Source organism: Octodon degus, unplaced genomic scaffold, assembly GCF_000260255.1.
Source record: "Octodon degus isolate 3935 unplaced genomic scaffold, OctDeg1.0 scaffold00195, whole genome shotgun sequence".
Lineage (NCBI taxonomy): Eukaryota > Metazoa > Chordata > Mammalia > Rodentia > Octodontidae > Octodon > Octodon degus.
In genome coordinates this window covers 1,188,523-1,207,472 of record NW_004524771.1, presented here as the reverse complement: position 1 = coordinate 1,207,472, position 18,950 = coordinate 1,188,523, and the positions used below count along the sequence as shown (strand labels likewise).

At 44.0% G+C, this 18,950-nt stretch overlaps 1 protein-coding gene across 1 annotated transcript in view; it reads right to left on the bottom strand.

Annotated features, from left to right (window-relative positions):
* LOC101583472 (acyl-CoA synthetase medium chain family member 1) overlaps positions 1-18,950 on the bottom strand; it is a 43,820-nt gene that overhangs the window by 9,542 nt on the left and 15,328 nt on the right. The window contains exons 5-11 of the mRNA XM_004644230.2: positions 17,521-17,728; positions 15,475-15,615; positions 12,864-13,023; positions 7,373-7,452; positions 4,631-4,754; positions 2,350-2,430; positions 1,464-1,565 (exon numbers count right to left, since the gene is read on the bottom strand). Of these exons, the coding sequence (XP_004644287.1) occupies positions 1,464-1,565; positions 2,350-2,430; positions 4,631-4,754; positions 7,373-7,452; positions 12,864-13,023; positions 15,475-15,615; positions 17,521-17,728 (896 nt within the window). The remainder of the gene's footprint in view (positions 1-1,463; positions 1,566-2,349; positions 2,431-4,630; positions 4,755-7,372; positions 7,453-12,863; positions 13,024-15,474; positions 15,616-17,520; positions 17,729-18,950) is intronic.

Here is an 18,950-nt window from a genome sequence, read left to right as displayed (position 1 = left end):
AAAAAAAAAAAAAAAGATTAGAGGTAATGAGTTCTGGGTGCTTGGAGGAGGAGGAGGAAGAAGAGGAGAAGGAGGAAGAAGTTATTATTTAAATAGCAAATACAGAATTTCTCTTCAGAATGGTAGAAATTTTCTGGAGGTGGATAATGGTGATGGTTGCAAAAGTTATGAATTTATTAATGACACTGAATTGTACATTCAAAAATGGTGGAAAATGTAAATTTTATACTGTATTTCACCTCAATAAAAACCACAAAGGAAGCTCAAGGGAGCACTAACAGCACCATGGCCTCAAGAAGGCGCTGCTTCTCTGTGGTAAACATTTCCCCAAACAGCACAGAGCCGCGCCTTAGCTTAATTCGTATATATACATCCTCCTGTGTGTATATAGCCTGCCAAAAGTGTATATACACATCAGCAGTTTGCTTTACTAATAAATGTCTGGGAGCTAAAGGCCTTTACTTTGAGTTCCTTTTATAAAGGCCAAAGCTAACTTGTGTTAATCTTATGATGTCTCAATAAATTTTGTATTAAAATATTTATACAAGTATTTGTCTTCCTGATACACACTTTTTGTGGACTCTGCATATTTCTCTTAAATTGTACCTATGTTATATAATGTGTTAGCATCTTTGAGAACCTCTGATGTGTGTGTGCGCACAAACACTTGTGTGTATATTTGTGTGTGTGTGTGCATGGGATATTTCTCTAAGCCCCTGCACATTACAATCATTTGAGATTTTACAATGTGTACAGGCAGTACTCCCTGGAGGCTGTTGTGCATGGACAGAGTGACACCAGGACAACTTCCAGGGAAGAGCCTTTGGAGCGTGAAGATGGTGCCTGAGATCTGTTTCAAGGTCGGGCCTCCCTTCTACAGCCAACCTATCTTGTAAGCCAAGAATTTCCCTTTGGTGGCCTCTACCTTCCTAGGATGGCTGGGTTGTATCTGATGAACAGTTTCAGCAGGTTTCTTGTTACCTACTCAGCATTTCTTCAACTCTTGAGTTTCTCACTTAGGGTTTGTAGGGCCAAAGGCATGGATTTCGATCCTAGATCTACTGCTTATATGACATGGGGAGGACACATAATGCTTCCAACCTGAGACTTCTCTTTATAGACTCAGGCTCACAGGGCTCTCTGGAGGATCAGTTAGGGTAAGAGATCTGTTTATTCTGCTACTGGTTAAGGGAGTGGGATTACCTGAGCCCAATTGAGGCCTATATTCATGACCTCAAGATATATAAGTCGGGTTCTAAAGCCAATCTGCCTTCTACTCTTCAGCCCTTAAGTCTCATCAGAGTTAGGATATGAAGGGATGTGGAAATGTACTGTTAGTGTGAGTGTAATTAAAATAGGCTTCACCCAGTTGGGACAAATCTAGGACAAACTGAAGAGGCTTCAGGATGCAGAGCTCCTGCTAGGCTTCTTGGGGCCAGGAGTGGGGGATGGGGTTTTGTTACCTCATAGTACATGAAGAGACCCACAGGCCTGGTGGGCTTAATCCTGATTCCAATATTCCCTTCAGTGTTAGGTGGCAGGACGTTGCCCTGGTTGTCGATGATCTGGAACAAGAAGCCTGTTGATCTCACCCTGAAGGATTCCCCCAGCCCTTTGACAATGTCCAAGCACTGCCTATTTCATTTCTGGGATACCCACAAGGAAAAAATGGACCCTAATGGAAGGTGTGAGAAAATGGGCTGGGGAGATAGCTCAGTGGTCTAAAACCCTGCCTGGCAAGCACAAGGACCCGGGTTCAATCCCCAGCACTGCATGCTCTGCTGGTTGTGGAACCTCAGGCATGCTATGCTGGCCACCAAAACCGCTCGTATATGCCTGGAATCCCAATACTGGGGAGGCTAAGACAGGAGGATCCAAGCTCCACAGCAAGACCCTGTACCAAATAAATAAATAAATAAATAAATAAATAAATAAATAAATTTTAAAAAGAAAGTGAAATAAGGCTGTTAGAATCCTTGAAATCAGCAAATGTGAAATGCCAGAGGTCTACTTGTCTTATGGGTATCAAGACACCATCAATGTGCCCTTAAGCCAGAAAACACTGACCAAGAGAAAAGAAAAGCACTAGAGAGCTGCCAATGCTGGGTCCAAGTATTCGTCCTTCCACGCCCTGTGTGCAGCGCCTCTGGCTGCCAGTGTGAGCTGCACTGGTGCTCACCATAATGCAGTTCTCAACTGAAGCCTCCATAAAAAACTGGAGGAAAATAGGAGGGGAGGAAGAAGGGCAACCAGGACAAGGAAATGCAGCTGGTTCTGCCAGCTGGTGTCATGTGCAGGTGTGACCCCAACAGCCCCCAGTGCTTCCTGCTAACACCCTTGGGAGAAGACCTGGATGTCAAAGGGTGAGATGGCCTTCCCCAAGGAGCCTGGCTTGACCTTCATTTCCTGGAGGACACCGCAAGTAATTCCCTGTTGATGAAAGACAGACATTGAGGGTGGTGGGTGAATTCAGGCTGATTGCAAAGCAGCAAGAGGAATATGCCATGTCCCAACAGCTGTCATTGTCCTATGCCGTATCCCAACAGCTGTCATTTGATGCTACAAGAGAGCCCTCGTGGGGAAGCCTGAGGCTGGGGGTCAGGCTCAGAGTGTTGACCCCACTCCATTTGGAGGATGAGTGCTGCACTCAGTAGGGCTTGGGTCTGCACTAAGCATCCCTGAGTGCCCCATGAGGAAGCCAAAGGAACAAGCATGGGGCAAGGCTGAGGGGGGCTGCACGTGTCCCATGGCATGGAGTGCTCACTGTGTGCCAGGCACATGCCAGCTTGCTAGGGGAGGTTCATGAGTTCACTTCATACACAGTTACTTAGCGCAGTTGAGTTGTGACTGGAATCTTGCCTGAGCTCCTCCTTGGGGCCATGTTGAGACAACTCGGCTCTGTGCACCAGTTCCCTCTGCACTTTCCACTCTTCATGATGGACTTGGCCCCTCTTGAACCATTCTCTCCTTATCATTATGTCAACAGCTGAATGATTTAGGACAGATAGATCACCATGTGCTAACTGGGGTCATTAGTGGCCTTTATCTCCTCCACCGAAGGGGGCCTCTGTGGTCCTTGCAAGTGGGTGAGAAACTGCCCATTGTGAGCACACACCAAATGTTCAATGAAGGACTCCTACTAGCTGTTGTCCAGCCCTCATCTAAGTCCCTTGAACATTCTCCTTTTGGAATACTTTCCTCTACACAGTGCTTCTATGGTAGCCTACAGAACACTCAGATTATTTTTGCTTGTCTTTCTTTTCTTGATGGATAACAAGCATCAGAAGAGTAGAGATTATCCAGTCACTTCTGTGCTCTCAGATTCAGGCAGAACACCTACCTAAAAATGTCAACGATGATAGTAACGTCAGTGTGAGCATGGGTTATGGGACAGACATTGGCCAGAGCTTTATACCCTTCATTTATTTGGCAAGACTGGAATTGGCATTTCTGTTTCAAGGGGCAAAGTTGGAACTCACCCATGGTTTTGAGTTCTGTAATGAACAAGGCTGAGTCTTGAGTCTAGGGCTGAGCTCTAGGCAGGGGAGTTTCTCTCTGCTCTGCCTTGGCACTGCTTACACTGTTGGCAAGTGTGTGGAAAATAGGCTTTCAGGAAGAAAGCATCATCTACTGTGGCAAACAACTGGTGAGGGGGAGGGTTGTGGGTAATGTATATTGCTCCCACTATAAACTGTTGGCCACTCAACAACAGACCCAGAGTCTTAGCATTTCTTGGGTCTGAAAGTATTTCAGCCAACCGATTAAAAAAGTCAGATAAATATATGAATCTCACTGTGTGGGAGGGCAGTCACCTTCTGTTAGCTAGAGGGATAATGGGAAAGTGAGTAGGCAAGTGTCTCTGTCCAGCACTAGAAATGGGTTGAGAATGTGCTGGAAGAATGGTCCCCACCTACACTGTCATTGATGAAACTCTTGAGGTTAGAGACACTCGTGATAGTCTACATGTGCAGCTAACTCGGTGGCTCAAGTTAGCCTAGAATCTTACTGAATGTGCACATGTGTGTATGTGTGTGGTGGATGATACCGAAAGTCTCTGCCTCTTGTCCACTCTAACTAGTATCCCACAGTCAAACCTGTGTGTGTCACCCTCCTAGACACCCATATATGAACGCTGGAGCTGGTCCCAGCCTGCTTCTGCACACTGTCACCCTGGGATGGGATAATGGAGCTTGTGGTTTCCATGTTGCTTGAGAGATCCTCCTACCCTACCACTTCTCCTGGACTCCCCTGAGCTAATAATAATAGGTCAAAGTTGGAAAAATGCCACTAGATCCCTTTTTAAGTTTTGTCCAGTAGTTTTTTTTTTTTTTTCAGAACTAGGGATTGAACTCAGGCTCTTGCGCTTGCCAGGGAAGCGCTTATTCCACTGAGCCATCTCCCCAGCCCTCCAGTAGTTTTTAGCATGTTGTTTTCTTGGTGAGTTGATGAGCTATGAGTTGTCTTCCTGCAGAGCAAACTGTGGCAAATTAACTTTGAGCCATGAGACTTCCATTGGCTTTGAGCAATGCTGTGCACACACTGGGGCCTCTGCACAGGAATGACTCCACCCATCCGCTGAGCACAGTGACCAAGTGTGCCCCAATGGCCTGGAAGGGGCCTGTCTACTTACTGTTTCTGACTGCCCGTAGATCTCACGAAGCAGGGTGCCCGTATGTTTTTTCCACTGCTCAAATTCCTCAGCCAGCAGAGACTCCCCGCCAGTGTAGCAGTGCTTCAGGGTGGGGAACCTGAGGCTTTGGGGGAAGACAAAGGACCAGGCCTTGCTGCTCAGCACACTCAGAGCCCATGGCTCAGGCATCTGCATCACCCATCCTTCAGCTCTTCACTTTCCTAGCTCCCTATTGGTCATTTGCCTGATGGGCAAGGCTAAGCGGTGCCAGTCCCTTCCCACCCATCCTAGTTCTGTTTTTTTGGTAGAGAGGTGTGTGGGTGGTGATGGTATTGGGTTAAAACAAGGAAGTCTGTGTTAAATTTGGTTTTGATGTCACAAGAGGGAGAAAGTGTGTTCATTGGAACTCATCTCAGGGAAGCATTTTGTGTGGCTAGAAAACCCTAAACCATAAAGAGGTTGGGGACAAGACTCCAGGGGACACACTCTGATGGTAACAGATTTACATTGTCTTCTGTGAGTGCAGGGTTCTATTAACTGAAGGACTTCTGTATTTCTAAATTGGGTTTGGGTGAAAATTAGGGTTTGGGTATCATCTGCTCAAAACACGAGTCCCCAAATGGGGCCCATTGTAGGAAAAGCAGAAGAGTCACTGGAAATGGAATTTGGAGAGACCACTAAGGGCTGATGCGATGCTTATAGTAGTTTACCAGAGCACCACATGGTGTAAACTTTCTCCTCCAGTTCCTCATGAAGTTTCCTTAAAGAAAACTTAAAGAATCACAAAATAATGATTGGATACCCTAAAGAAATTGGCAGAGAAATGGTTGAGGTCTCATCTAGTGGTGTCCTACTATGCCCCTCTTCATCTTTCTCTCCTGGGACAGAGTCAACAGAGACAGACAAGAGGGTTCGTCCACTTCCTCTTCCTCCTCCTCCTGGAGTTTTACCTCCTGTACAGAAAGTAGGCAGTCCCTGGGGAATCACTAAATGTGCACTGTTGGATTTTCACTGGCTTTAGACAAAGATCATCTTCTGAGGGATTTTGCAAAAATTAGCGGTCAGAAAATGATAAATGAACTCTGAAATACAGATGGAAACAGGATCCAGCCAGACTCAGGCTTCACAAGTGAAACCAAATTGTAATTCAGTTAGCTTTGTAAAAGTGTCACTAAACTCCTTCACAGTTACAGGACATGTGAGCTCTCTGATTTTTTGAAGTGACTATTTCAATTTCAGAGTCTCTTAAAAATACAAAGATGAGGGCTGGGTAGATAGCTCAGAAGATTAAGCGTTTGCCTGGCAAGTGCAAGGTCCTGAGTTTAATCCTTGGTTCCACCAAACAACAACAACAACAACAACAACAACAAAACAACAAAACAACAACAACAACAACAAAACACAAATGACTGTAAGGGTTAAAGAACAGATTTCATATTAGCTAAAAATTAACCCTCAAACAGAGACATGCAGAAATAAAACTGCAGTTAGATGGTGTTACACATCTATGATTGCAAAAATTAAGTTTGACAATAATGAATACTCTAGTATAATGAGGAATGATGGATATTCTCTTACTTTGCTAGCGGAAGCACATATTGTGTACTTTGGAAAATAGTGTGGTAGTGTACATTGTCAGTGGGGCCTAATAATTCTGCTAGAAGATGCATCAGAAATGGATACTTATATACATCAGGGAGCAAGTACTAGAGTTCAGTGCGCTGCTAATCATCAAACCCTCTTCCAGATCTTCATTAATGGTTGGACTAATAAAAATTGTGGTGTTTTCATAAACTGGAATATCATGGAACAATGGAAACAAACTAACTTTAGGAATATGCAACAACATGGACACATCTTAGAAAAATAATGTTTTGAAAAAAAAGCCAAATGTCATAAAATTGTGTATTCTTACTATATACATAAGGTTCACAAGCATAGAAAATGATTTTATATGTCCAAAGGTATTGCCTTAGAAGCTATAAGAAGGGAAGTAAGGAAATTGTGATCATTGCTTATGATAAACCAACTTGACTGGATTAAGAAATGCCAGTGGGGTTAGAAGAGAATACTTGTGGATGTGTCTGGGTTGGTTATGGAAGCCCGACTTTGGGACCTATGTCTGGGCTCTTGCCCTTCCTCTCTGTGCTGTTCCCTTGCTCAGCTTCCAGGCCCCCTTGAGCAAAGAGCTCTGCTCCACCATGCCCTTGTGCCAGCATGCTTCTGTCTCACAGCCAGGAAACCATGGACTGAATTCTCTGAAACCATGGGCTTAAATTAAATGTCTCCCCCTGTAAGACTGTAGGGTATTACATCTTTGCGACAGGAAAGTGGACTGAAACTGAAGCAAACAGTGTAAACACTGAGATAATGATTTCTTTCAGGGGAGGCGAGGAGGCATGTGGAAGTCTCTGGGATGCTGATCACTTATTTTTGTGAAATGCTTAATTAGTACAATGACATTTTTATTCTTAATAGCTTGTTAATCTGTGCACTTCCACCTTATGCATTTTTCTCTGTTATTTCATAATAAAACCATGCAAATAAACCCACAATGCTGCAAGACTCAGCGATTCTTTTGGGTCTCTGAGTTAAACTTTTAATTTAGCTAATTAGAGTGATTATTATCAACACACACGCAGACACACTCCTCAAAGAACCAGAAAGAAAAGTCAACGCATGACACATAACATCCCTTAAAACCCTATGCAAAGATTGCTGTTACCAGCTGCTTGTACATACTTGGCCTCTTTCTGCTGCAGAATCATTCTATATACACCTGGCGCAGCTAAGCAGTAGGTGATGGGGTATTTGAATAACACCTGGAAAGTGAAGAGAGGAGGAAATTTTAAAATAATAAAGGTTTTTTTTTAAATAATAAAGTTTCAAAAAATTCAGCCAATTATGAGTTTAGTTCTGATGCCCCCTATAGAAGAGCCCATTCATCCATCTGTTAGTTCTTTCAGTACACTGAATATACTGAAATATCAATGAATTTCACTTGTGGCACATGTTGAGTACTGTCAGGGAGAACATGAAGAGTGAGAGAATGTTCCAGATCTTACAGAGAAAATACTAATAGAGGAAACATAATAGGACTCAGGTGATGAGACAGAAGTTGGCAGATGTCATAGCAGGGAGAGAAACATGGTTCTATGAATCATCTCAAACCTGCTTTATTGCAACAGTTTTTAGAATTGCTAGGAGCTTTATTAAGTAGAACTGTTGCTTTTTTTTTGGTGGAACCCGGGATTGAACTCAGGCCCTTGCACTTGCCAGTGAAGCACTTATTCCACTGAGCCATCTCCCCGGCTCTAAGATGGTTCTATGAGAACATGAATGAGGAAAATAAATAGTCCTTTGAGTTTTGTGGTCCAGGGGCTTATGGAGGAGGCAGAACTTGGTAGGGCCATTAGCAAGGGACATTACAGGCAGAGAAATGGGGAGTTGAAGATACATTTCAGCCAGCCAGCCAGATAATATCACTTACTTAGACACAGAGAAGAGGCACGAGGGCTCAGATTAAGGAGGCTGAGGTTAGTTGACCATATTATGTAGGGTCTAAAGTGTCCCGTAGTCATCATTACTTATTAGAGATGGAAAGCTGCAAAATTTCAAACAGGGTGGAGAAAGGCCAAGAGAGAAAGAAACTGAAAAGAGAAGACAAAGTGGGTTTAGGGTCTATTGGAAATGAGTTTAAATCCATGTAATTTGGTTTTCTTCGCTACAAAGTGAAAGTGTTCACATGCAGAACCATGAGGAGGGATAGCATGGCAGGCATGTTGGAAGCCATTTGCCTCACTCTCAGGCCCTCTTCCTTGGACACAATCAGCTTTGAATCTCTGGCTTCAATCTCTGTATTGTCTCACATTGATTTTCTTTTTGTAAATTTCACTTGGACCGAGTGCTATCACTGTTCCCACTCCACAGGGACCCTTTCCATGTCCTTGTCCTGTCTGTATGAATGAGTCTGTTACTTGGCTCCGGGCACATGAGAGTGGATCAGTGGCTTGGTGACAGGCATCAGCTTTAGGCTGGGTCACTCAGTGTCTAGTCCCTCTGTCCTGGTCATCTGGGAAGGGGCAATGTTAATTCAGGATGATGGGTTTACTCGGCTCAGCCCTGTGCAGGTGAAGATGCACAAGCAGATCTAGGAATAGAAGGGAGCTAAAGCACGGAGCAAGGCAGAGCCTAGAATCTACCTCTTTCCTGAGGTCTTCTGAGTGCTGCTCCTGGCCCTTGCCAGGCTCAGTTACTTTTCCTTTCCCCCATGATTGTGAGATGTCTCAGTGTCCCCTACTCAGACACAGAAGGTCTGTGGCTCACAATTCTTGACTTCCGATATTTCAGATGTACGACAGTAAGAAAGCAATGCTCATTTAGGAGACAGTAAGTGGACTTCCAGAGTTGGATCTTTTCCATGGGGCTGTGTTCTAAAACAGGATGTCAACATTAAATGCACTGAGAGCACTTTAAACTTATGCTGTCTTTAATTCATAATATGCTCGTGGAGTGTTGTTTCATCCTAAGTGAAGGAGCACCATGAGGAGGGATAGCATTTTCATTAGCTTACGTTGACGTGAGTTAGCATTGCTGATAGCCAAGGGAACACTGCTTGGCAGGTAAGGGTTCGAGATAATTGATGTTGCTACAGTTCTTGTGCTTTGGGGCTTAGTAGGTGCTCACCAAAGATGGGCTCTGGTTCTTATCACCCAAGTTATAATTTGGGACCCATCTTGGTGTTTTGAAGCTTTTAGTCAGGTTGTGGAGCAAGGAACAGGAATCTTTTGCAACAGATTTGGTAATAAGTGGAGTGGGTGGGTAGAGAGGAAGTGGAAAGAAGATTTTGCTTCATGAATTTGAAGAGTAAATTTCAATTAACTATGATAGTCAATATCTCTTAATAAAAAAACAACTAGGATGCAGGAAAAAATAATTCATCACCTGCAAGACGATGCACAGAAGGTTGCAGACAATTTTGTGAAAAATTTTAAAATACTAGAAACATACTGAAAATAATTCAATCATCACAAATACCCCAGGATATATTTTAAAACATAAATAAGATATTAATACAATAATACATACATGGAATTATACATATTTATGCAAGATATTTTGTTTAGAAGATTGATTTGATGAGGTGCTTTAAAATATTGTTTACATTTGCACAGATGTATTACTTTTGCTTTTAAGAATTTTTTTCAAAATTGTTTTTGGATAGAATTATTATTATTTTTGAATAGAATTATTTTATGTCTCCACTTATTATAAAAACTTATTTGTCCATTTGATTAACATTAATGAAATTATATAATTGAGTGAGAAAAAAATCTTCAAAAATAGAAAGCAAAACAATAAATACTTCAAAAATACCCAGCATCAAAATATACGGCAAAGCCCAAGTAACAAAAGCATATGGTACTGACACAAAAATAGACATGTAGACTAGAGGTATACAAAAGAAGATACAAAAACACACAACTATAGCTGAGGACCAAAAATGGATATTGGAGGAAAAAGTAGTCTCTTTAACAAACAGTGTTGGGAAAACTGGCTAGCTATCTGTAGAAGGTTGAAACAAGACTGCGGTCTCTCACTTTGTACAAAAATCAATTCAAGATGGATCAAAGTCCTAAGCAGAAGTCCTTAAGCTTTGAAAGCACTGGAAGAAACCACGGGGGAAGCAATTGAAGTCACAGGGACAGGAAAAGATTTTCCAAACGGGATTCTAACAGCATAGGAAGTGATAGCAAGAATCAACAAATGAGATCACATCCAATTAAAAAGCCTCTGCACATCAGAGCAGACAATTAACAGAGTAATGAAGAATTCTACAGGACAGGAAAAAATCCTTCGCTAGAGATTGTTCTGATAGAGGATTAATATCCAGAATATATAAATCAAAAATTTAATACTAAACCCAAATAACTCAAGCAATAAATGGGAAAATGAACTAACAAAAGTTTCTCTAAAGAAGTACAAATGGCCAATAAGTATGAAAAAATTGTTCAGCATTCTTAGCTGTTAGGAAAATGCCATTCAAAACTGCCTTGAGATTCCATTTCATCCCGGTCAGAATGGCTATCGAGTCAAGAATACAAAAAACAGGGCCAGGGAGAAGGCTCAGTGGCATAAACTCCTGCCTAGCAAGCGCAAAGTCCTGAGTTTGATCCTGGGTACCACACACATGCACACGCACACACACACACTCACACACACGAATATACTAAACAATGAATGATGGTATCCTGATGGAGGGAAAAGGAATCTCACACTACTAGTGTGAATGTAAACTAGTACAGTCATTATGGAAATCAGTATGGGGGGTTCCCTAACAATCTTAAAAAGTAGAACTATTAATTGATCCAGCTCTCCTGCTCCTTGGTATGTTCCTGAAAGAATGAAAATCAGCTTATTATAGAGATACCTGCATACCTATGTGTATTGTGGCAAAGTTCACAACAGCCAAGCTATGGGAACAGTAGGTACCCAGCAAAAAATGAGTGGATAAAGCAAGTGTGATATGTGTGAACTATTACTCAGCCATAAAGAGATTGAAAGTTTGTCATTTTTAGAAAAATGAATGGAACTGAGATCATCAAGCCAAGTGAAATCGGCTAGACCAAGAAACCAAATATCACGCTTTCTTTCATAAGTAGAATCTAAAATAAGCTAAAAAAATGGAAAAGATGATATAAAACCCACAAAAGTAGTGAGTGGAAATAAAGCAAAGTAAACTCTCACATTTTGAGGGTAAACTTATAGATTAACACTCTTTAAATTATTGAAGCTTATAATACACAAAGACTTTGGGGACAAAGTCTGCAGTAGGGGGAGAGTTAGGCCTGGTGGAACCAAGGAGGTTTGTGCCACTGTACGTCTACATGCAGGATGTGGCACAGTGGAGGATGTTGGTCGTGTGGGTGATATGGTGTGAGGGTGGGGAGTGGGACGTGCAGTCAGAGGTGCTGGAAGGGGGACCACAAAACCTTGATGGCCTATCAGGGACACATTAGAGAATGAGCCTGAAGAGAAAAGACCACCACCACACATAGTTTTGGGAGCCACCTGCCTTGCTGTACTTGCTGAAAAAATGGAGGTGAAGGAGATGCAAGAGAGAGAAAGCCAGGGCAGGATGTTGGGGGAACGGTAGTTCAGCGGTAAGCTGGGTGACTCAGGGGTGACTGCAGCAAGCAGAAAATGTTCTGCAAAGGTGCGGGCAGCTGGGCTTGATCCAATGTGTGGCGTGATCAAGGAAAGGCATTTTTCGGAGGGAGCCACAGAACATGTTTGTGGATGGAGCAGAGGGGTAGAGTCAATGGAAAGCAATACAGTATGTTGAAAATACAGGAGGAAAGGTCTAACAGACAAAAGATACGTAGGCAGAGGCTGTTATTACAAGGCTTGGGGAAAGAACAGGGTGCTCATCACTTGTAGAGAGTGGTAGCTCTGACCCTGAGGTAGAAAAAAGGCTGGGGTGGAGATTCTAAGAGAATTTTCCATCAGAGAGATGTGCAAAGGAGGGAGTCCGTGCAGGTGATGTCACTTGTCACCACAGTGGGCTCATGATAAAAGAACATCAGTGGCTATCCCTTATGGATGTTTTCTATATACCGGCTTTGAGGTTAAGTCCTCATCATACTTTTCCTGTATCATCATCTCATTAATATCCTTAATTTTTTCATTGGACTTGTAGTCATTAAAAATCCATTTTACAGATAAGAAATTGAAGTTCTGTTCAGGGACCTGCCAATACATTTCAAAAGTGGAATAGGAGATGTTAAATCTGTCATATTGCAAGAGCATGCTTTTATATGCCTTATTGTAATGAGTAGCCAACACACACAAACACACACACACACACACACACACACACACACACACACATTCCCTAGCTAGCTAGCTAGCTAGCTTAAGCAAAGCCACAATCCAAGTGACTTGCTTTAATTTCTCTAACAGCGTATTCTGGGCCCCAAAGCTACAAAGTTTGACCCATAGGTCAGAGTAAGGGCCCAGAAATAAGCATTTTCTCCCAGATTACATTTTGATGTGACTCTGGCACAGTGATCCTGATTCCTGCTCCTCAGTGGGAGGATCCCAGAGCCAAGCCTATTCTATGCAGATGGACTTCGTTGCTTAATAGAATACTTCTCAGCAAGGCTGAGCTTTTGGCTTGGAAGTACACATTTCTTCTAGGAGCTATTGGGTAGTGGGATGTTGGTATTCTCACCTTTATAATGATTTTGGGGTCAAACTGGGGCAAGTGGTGGATGAAGAGTGTAGATCCTGCTGTCCAAGGCTCAAACAGGCCCCCCACGGCAGCCAGGATCCAGCCCGGGTCTGACACGCACCAGAGGATATCAGATGTCTTCAGCTGCATTAATTTCCTGCTAACTCCAAAAGGCAGTGACCTCAGCTGTGCTGTTGTGGGACGGGGTGGGCAAGGCTGGGAATCTGCTTTTCAGAAGGGAGTCACCTCTCTAACCCAGGTAATGTAGGTGGGGCTCAAGTGAATCTCCCTGCACCAGTCCCAACTTTCTACCACCAGGCCATAGGTCCTGACCACACCCAACCCAGAGGTTGGTACTGCTGATGTGGAAGGCCCTCATTCGGAATGCTAGGACAGTGTCTGCTGCCTTTCTGCTGTGTCCAAATCAGTTACTGATGCAGTCCTGAGGATCCTAGGTGACAGTTTTGGGCAATACTGGACAAGGCTTTCCGGGAATAATATCAAGATAACAGAAATAGAGCTGAGAGATAGAGAGATGAAAACCTAATTTGGGTTCTAACTAGCTCTGTCTGAAGCTAGGCGTGTTCTGCTGTGCTTTACAAGCCAGCAGGTCTTTGCCTAAAAGGGCTTGGGCTGGGTTTTTTGTCGTTCTCAATGAAGGAGATATAGAATGAGAGAAAAAGAAATGGGCAGAGAGGAGGAAGAGGAGAGCGAGAGGGAGAGAGACAGAGAGAGAGAGAGAGACAGAGACAGAGATAGAGACAGAGACAGAGAGAGACAGGGTCCTAATTAATACCTGGCATTGGCAGGAGACTGGAAACAATTAGTCAAAAGGCAATTACTGGAAGTAGGGTGGGAAAGGTCCCTTCTTCTCTGCCCTTATCCTCCTGCTTCTGAGGGAGACTCTGTGAGCCCAGGTCCTCTAGAAACGCACAATGCTCCTGTTGGTCAGCCATGGCTTTGGCAGGAAAGGGTGTTGATGAGCCCCAAGCTCACTCATCCTATGTCTCTTGGGACCTGGAACACCTATAGGAACTCATTAGCAAGGCACCCTCTGTTTTGCATTTAGACCCAACTGACCACTGGACTTCTCTGAGGTGTGTCTTGTGTACCTCCAACCCAGAGATCCTGCTATCTCTTGCCTCTTTCAAATGGCCTCTGCTCTAGTGTTCTCTATATATCAGTGAACACCATCACTGTGCAGGCTCCAAACCAGGGAGGGTCAGGCTCAATCCCACCCTTTGCTTCCCACATTTAGTTGGCAGGTCCTGGACACCACCATCCTGTATCTGGACTATTCTAAATGCTCTGCCTGGTCTTCCCAACTTCTGTTCTGCAGCCACAGTGACTTTTACATAAAAAAGACTGATTTTGCCTCTTGATGACTAAAAAGCATTCACTACATTTCCACTGGCTTCCTAATAAGCTCCAGACTCTACATTGAGACCCTGCACAATCTGGGTCCCATTAGGTTTTCTAACTTTTCCCATTGGTCCTTATCCCTGAACGCTGAGCCTCAGCCTCACATCCCTGTAGTTCTAAGGATACTACTTTTCCATCTCAGTCCCTTTGTGTCTATTACTTCAAATGCTTCTCTTTCTTTTTTTTAAATATTTATTTATTTTTATTTATTACATTTATTTATTGTGTGTGTGTGTGGCCAGCTCAGTCCACCAGGGGGCGGGGCTGGCTGGCATGTGGTGCTGGAGGATTGAACTGCGGTCCCTGTGCTTTGCCAAGCTTGTTTCAAGTAGGTGCTTTAGACCACTGAGCCATCTCTCCAGCCCTTCTATTACTCCAAATGCACTGCTAGCTCTTCCTTCTCTAGCCTTCAGGAGTCTTTCTACTCAGTGTTTTAATTAGCCCTCACAGGCCCTGCTCACAAGAAGCTGTCTCTGTTCCTTGTTCTAGTTAATAAGCTGGAAAATGGATAGGATTTGGTCTGGTCTGAATATTACTAATTGGAGAAAAGGAGGTGGGGGAGAAGAGGTTGGAAATAGATTAAATGATTAACCAGGATAAGAGTGTCAGCCTTTTTGTTCTTGGGTCAAGGTCGGGCAGTAATTTGGTGTAGCTCCGGACCAGTTATTTTCTTCCCTAACTCTTTCTGATTGTGAAACTCCAAGTCTGATTTGCCCACAGAATGTTCTGTCTTTCTCCACTAAACTGTGGAGCCACTGTCTGGGACATAATGTCTTGTCCTTTGTGTGGCTTGGAGACACCTGCAATGTCTATCCATGTTTTCTCCATGCCTTTTATAAAGGTGTCCAAGGGGCTGGGGAGACAGCTCAGTAGAATAAGCACTTGCCTGGCAAGCGCAAGATCCTGAGTTCAATCCCTGGTACCACAAAATAAATAAATAAATAAATAAATAAATAAATAAGTGTCCAGATAGCGTCCAAAGGGGCCTCCTTTGTTACTTCAGGATCTCTGCCCCTGTTCAGATTCCTTTCCCAGCCTTCATCTCTCAGAAACTCACAGTATTTCAGAAATCAGAGAGCAGAAGGGAGAACCTGGCCCAACGCTCTTCTGTTGAGAGTGCTGCCCTACCTGCCATCCTCCCACATGCACACAACCCTTGCCCCAAGGCCCAGACCCAGCATCTTCCTACCATGCGGGGAGGTAGGAGCGCAAAGCAAGCCCTTGGCTATGTTTTGCCATCTTGGGGAAACCTGTGGTTCCACTGGTGAAGAAGATGGTCATTGGATCTTCAGTCTTTGACTTAATACAGGTGTGCTCTGGGGATGCTGATCTGCAAAGAGATTCAGGACCAACAAAGAAAAAGCCATGTACTCTCTCTCCTGGGAGGAAGCAAGGGAAGCACCTGGGGCATGGAGTCAGGAAGTTGGGGCTTTGCAAGGCCGTGGCTTCCCCAGTGTCAGGCGGCACAGGGACTGTACAGCCTGGCTCGATGGCACGTGGACTGGCACGTCTCTAGCTGATAAGGGGGAAAAAACAGCAAACACTTACACAGCACCTGTCGGTTTTAGGCAATGCTGTAAGTGCTTGGTAGATAGGAATGCAGCCAATTCTCAGAGGAGGGGAGGGCTCTGCAAAGTAGGCCCATTTTTCAGGCAGGGAAGCTGAGACTTAGAGATGGTGTCACTCAGGAACCCAGTCCTGATAACTTGCTGGAAGACGCATGGCTAGCAAATGGAGCACAGTCAAGATCAAACCCAGACAACCTGAGCTATGGCTGTGCTCCTAACAACATGGGTATACAAAATAGCTTTACAGAAATTAAAAAACAAGTCATATCACAATCTTATTAGTGTATATCAGCTATGCAGAAAGATGGCCTTGACTTCACTGTACTTGTATCTGCACATCCATTGTGGTTGCTCTTACCCCTCTCTGACTGCCCTTTTGCTTCCCCCTTCTATTTTGCTGCCAGCTGTTTTTTCTTTTTCAATTTTTTGTTTTTGTTTTGTTTTCAGATTGCACATATGGAGAAAGCATGTATGATATGATTTTGTTTTTTCTTTATGGATGCATGATATTCTACCACGATACAACCTTTTCTTTGGCCATTCATCTGTTGAGGCTATCTCGGCTGGTTCCTTATCTTGACTAGTAAGCATGCAAATGCAGCTATCATTGCTATAAGTCCATGACCTTGGTGTTGGGTGTGGGGAGGAGAGAATAACACAACCACTGCTTTTTGTCGGGCTCCAGCTGGCAGGCTGCCTCCTTCTGCTCGGATTCTAGGGCTAAGGCTCCAGGGCCTACCTTGATCATAAACACAAGCATTCTGTGGTGTTCAAGCAAAATGCAAATCATCCCCGTGCTGGAGGAAATACTGGTTCTGCTGAAAAATGGCACCATCCTGTCTCTGGGAACTTGCCTTTTCTTGGAGCGCTCGTGATGTTAAGCTGTTTCCATTTAGTTCTCTGACTTAGCATAGTAAGTGTACTGCACTGTACTGCTTTTCTGTGGGGCTGAGATAAAAGGCTTTACCACCACGGCTTGTGGGTGTGGTGGGAGGTAGGCCTGTGTGAAGGTGTCTCTCAGGATCCCAGCCAGGAAGAGGCAGAAGCTTGCTCCTGGAGCTGCAGGAAACCACAGCTGCAATTTACTCTGATTTGAAATCTCAAGCTTCACCTTAAAATCTCCATCTTCATCTTTTACTGCATTTCTTCATATAGGCAAAGTTTTCATGGTACCAGGGATTGAACCCAGGGGCTTTGCACTGATCTATACCCCCAATCCCTTCCATTTTTCATTTGGAGACATGGTTTTCTAAGTTTCTCAGTCTGGGCTTGAACTTGAGATCCTCTTGCCTCAGCCTCCCTAATTGCTGGCATTATAGACATATATCACCATACCCAGTCATATACATTTCTGTATGAATAAAATAAGATTTTAGATTCTCTACCTACGAGACATATATAAGACAACAGCCCTCTAATTTTATATACCCTCCTTACAGTTTGTGGGGTGAGTATACTTTACTGATAGAAACATTTATTTTACAGATGAGACTCAGAGAATGGAAAGAATAAGCCACGGGTCACACAGCAAACCAGTCACATAGCTGGGAAGAGAAGATTTCTGGCATCTAATGTGGTGAGTTCCCTGCTTGCCTCCTGGCACTTGGGAGTGAAAGTTCTCCCACTATTCCTTTTTGACAAACCATATTCATCAGACAGAAACTCACTTAATCAGTGATCGGAGGTCCAACCAGCCATTAAGGGTGTGCTCGGAGACCAGGAGCTTGGTTTTCAGAGCAGGGCACTCTGAGGCCACAGAGTCTACCTCTGGAGCAAGAGTATCTGTGGTCACGATGGCCTGGGAGTTAGACATTCGTAGTCTGTAGAGAATGTCCTTGGACTTCAGCTGGGTGGTCCCAGGCAGGAAGATAATCCCTGGGGGTGAGAAAGGAGAAACTGTTTTAGTGTCTTCCATACCCCTGGGCTTCCGGCTGAGCCTGTCTGCAGAAAAATGTTCTAGTATCCACTGCAGACAGTGTGGTCCCCAGACCCTGCACATCAGCAGCTCCAGGACAGCAAAATCTCTTCCCCTGGGCCAAACGCTCAACTAGTACTTGCATTTGTACACGATTTCTATATTATTTCTATGCACATGGAAGTTTGAAAGTCCCACCCTAAACTTTTCTCCTCCTGCCAAAAGATACAAACTGCATCACACAATTTTATACTGGGGCTAAGAATAGGGCTACCCCTGACATGGGGGGTAGCAGCGTCCTGGCCCTCCTCCATCTTTCTCCTCTCCCTCAGCCCTTGGATGCCATCTTGAACGTCCTCTTGTCATCTCATTCCAAATTTAGCCATGGCGTTCCTGAACTTTGCTGCCTTCTCCTCAGTCTGCACCAGTCACAATGAGTTCAAGCCTTTAGCTGCCTCTGCCGAGTCTCATCCTTCCACCGAAGGCCCGTTTTGCCACTGCACTTCCACAAAGCACTGACTTTCCCCCACCCACATTTCTTCTCTGCCCTGACAACAGTGCCCTCTCTCCAGGAAAACATATTCCCCCTCCTGACACTGAAGTCGTGGCCTACTCTTCCTCTTTTTCTCTCTCTCACCTCTATCTTATATTTCAGAATGGTCATCCTTCACATATGCTGCACAACTTCATGCGAGCTCTGCTTGGAAGGCTCTTCCTGTGCTTCTAAGCCTGCTTTTCTCACAGGCCTCAGTCTAGGTCTCCACAGAAGATCAGCCAGCTTTGCACATGAGCTGGCATTTTTTTCTGTATACACCCACCGCCATTGTGCTTAGTTTTTTCAGATGATCTTGTTGAATTAATCAATTATTTTAATTTGTTAGAGAACCAAAGACAAGAGATAAGCGTGACAGTGCTGTATGAGTGTGCATGATAGGGTGAGAGGTGATTCAGAAAGCAACCAGGAGCGCTGTGTGGATTCTAAATTACACAGTTGAGCTAGACTGGTAATTAATGAGAGGAAGGGAGATATCTACAGAATAGTTCTGAGTAGTTTTAAGGGTCTGATACAAATAGAAAGTTCCTGGGCCAGGAGATAGCTCAGCAGCATAAGTATCTGCCTGGCAAGCACAAAGTCCTGAGTCTGATCCGAGACAGAGAGAGAGAGAGAGAGAGAGAGAGAGA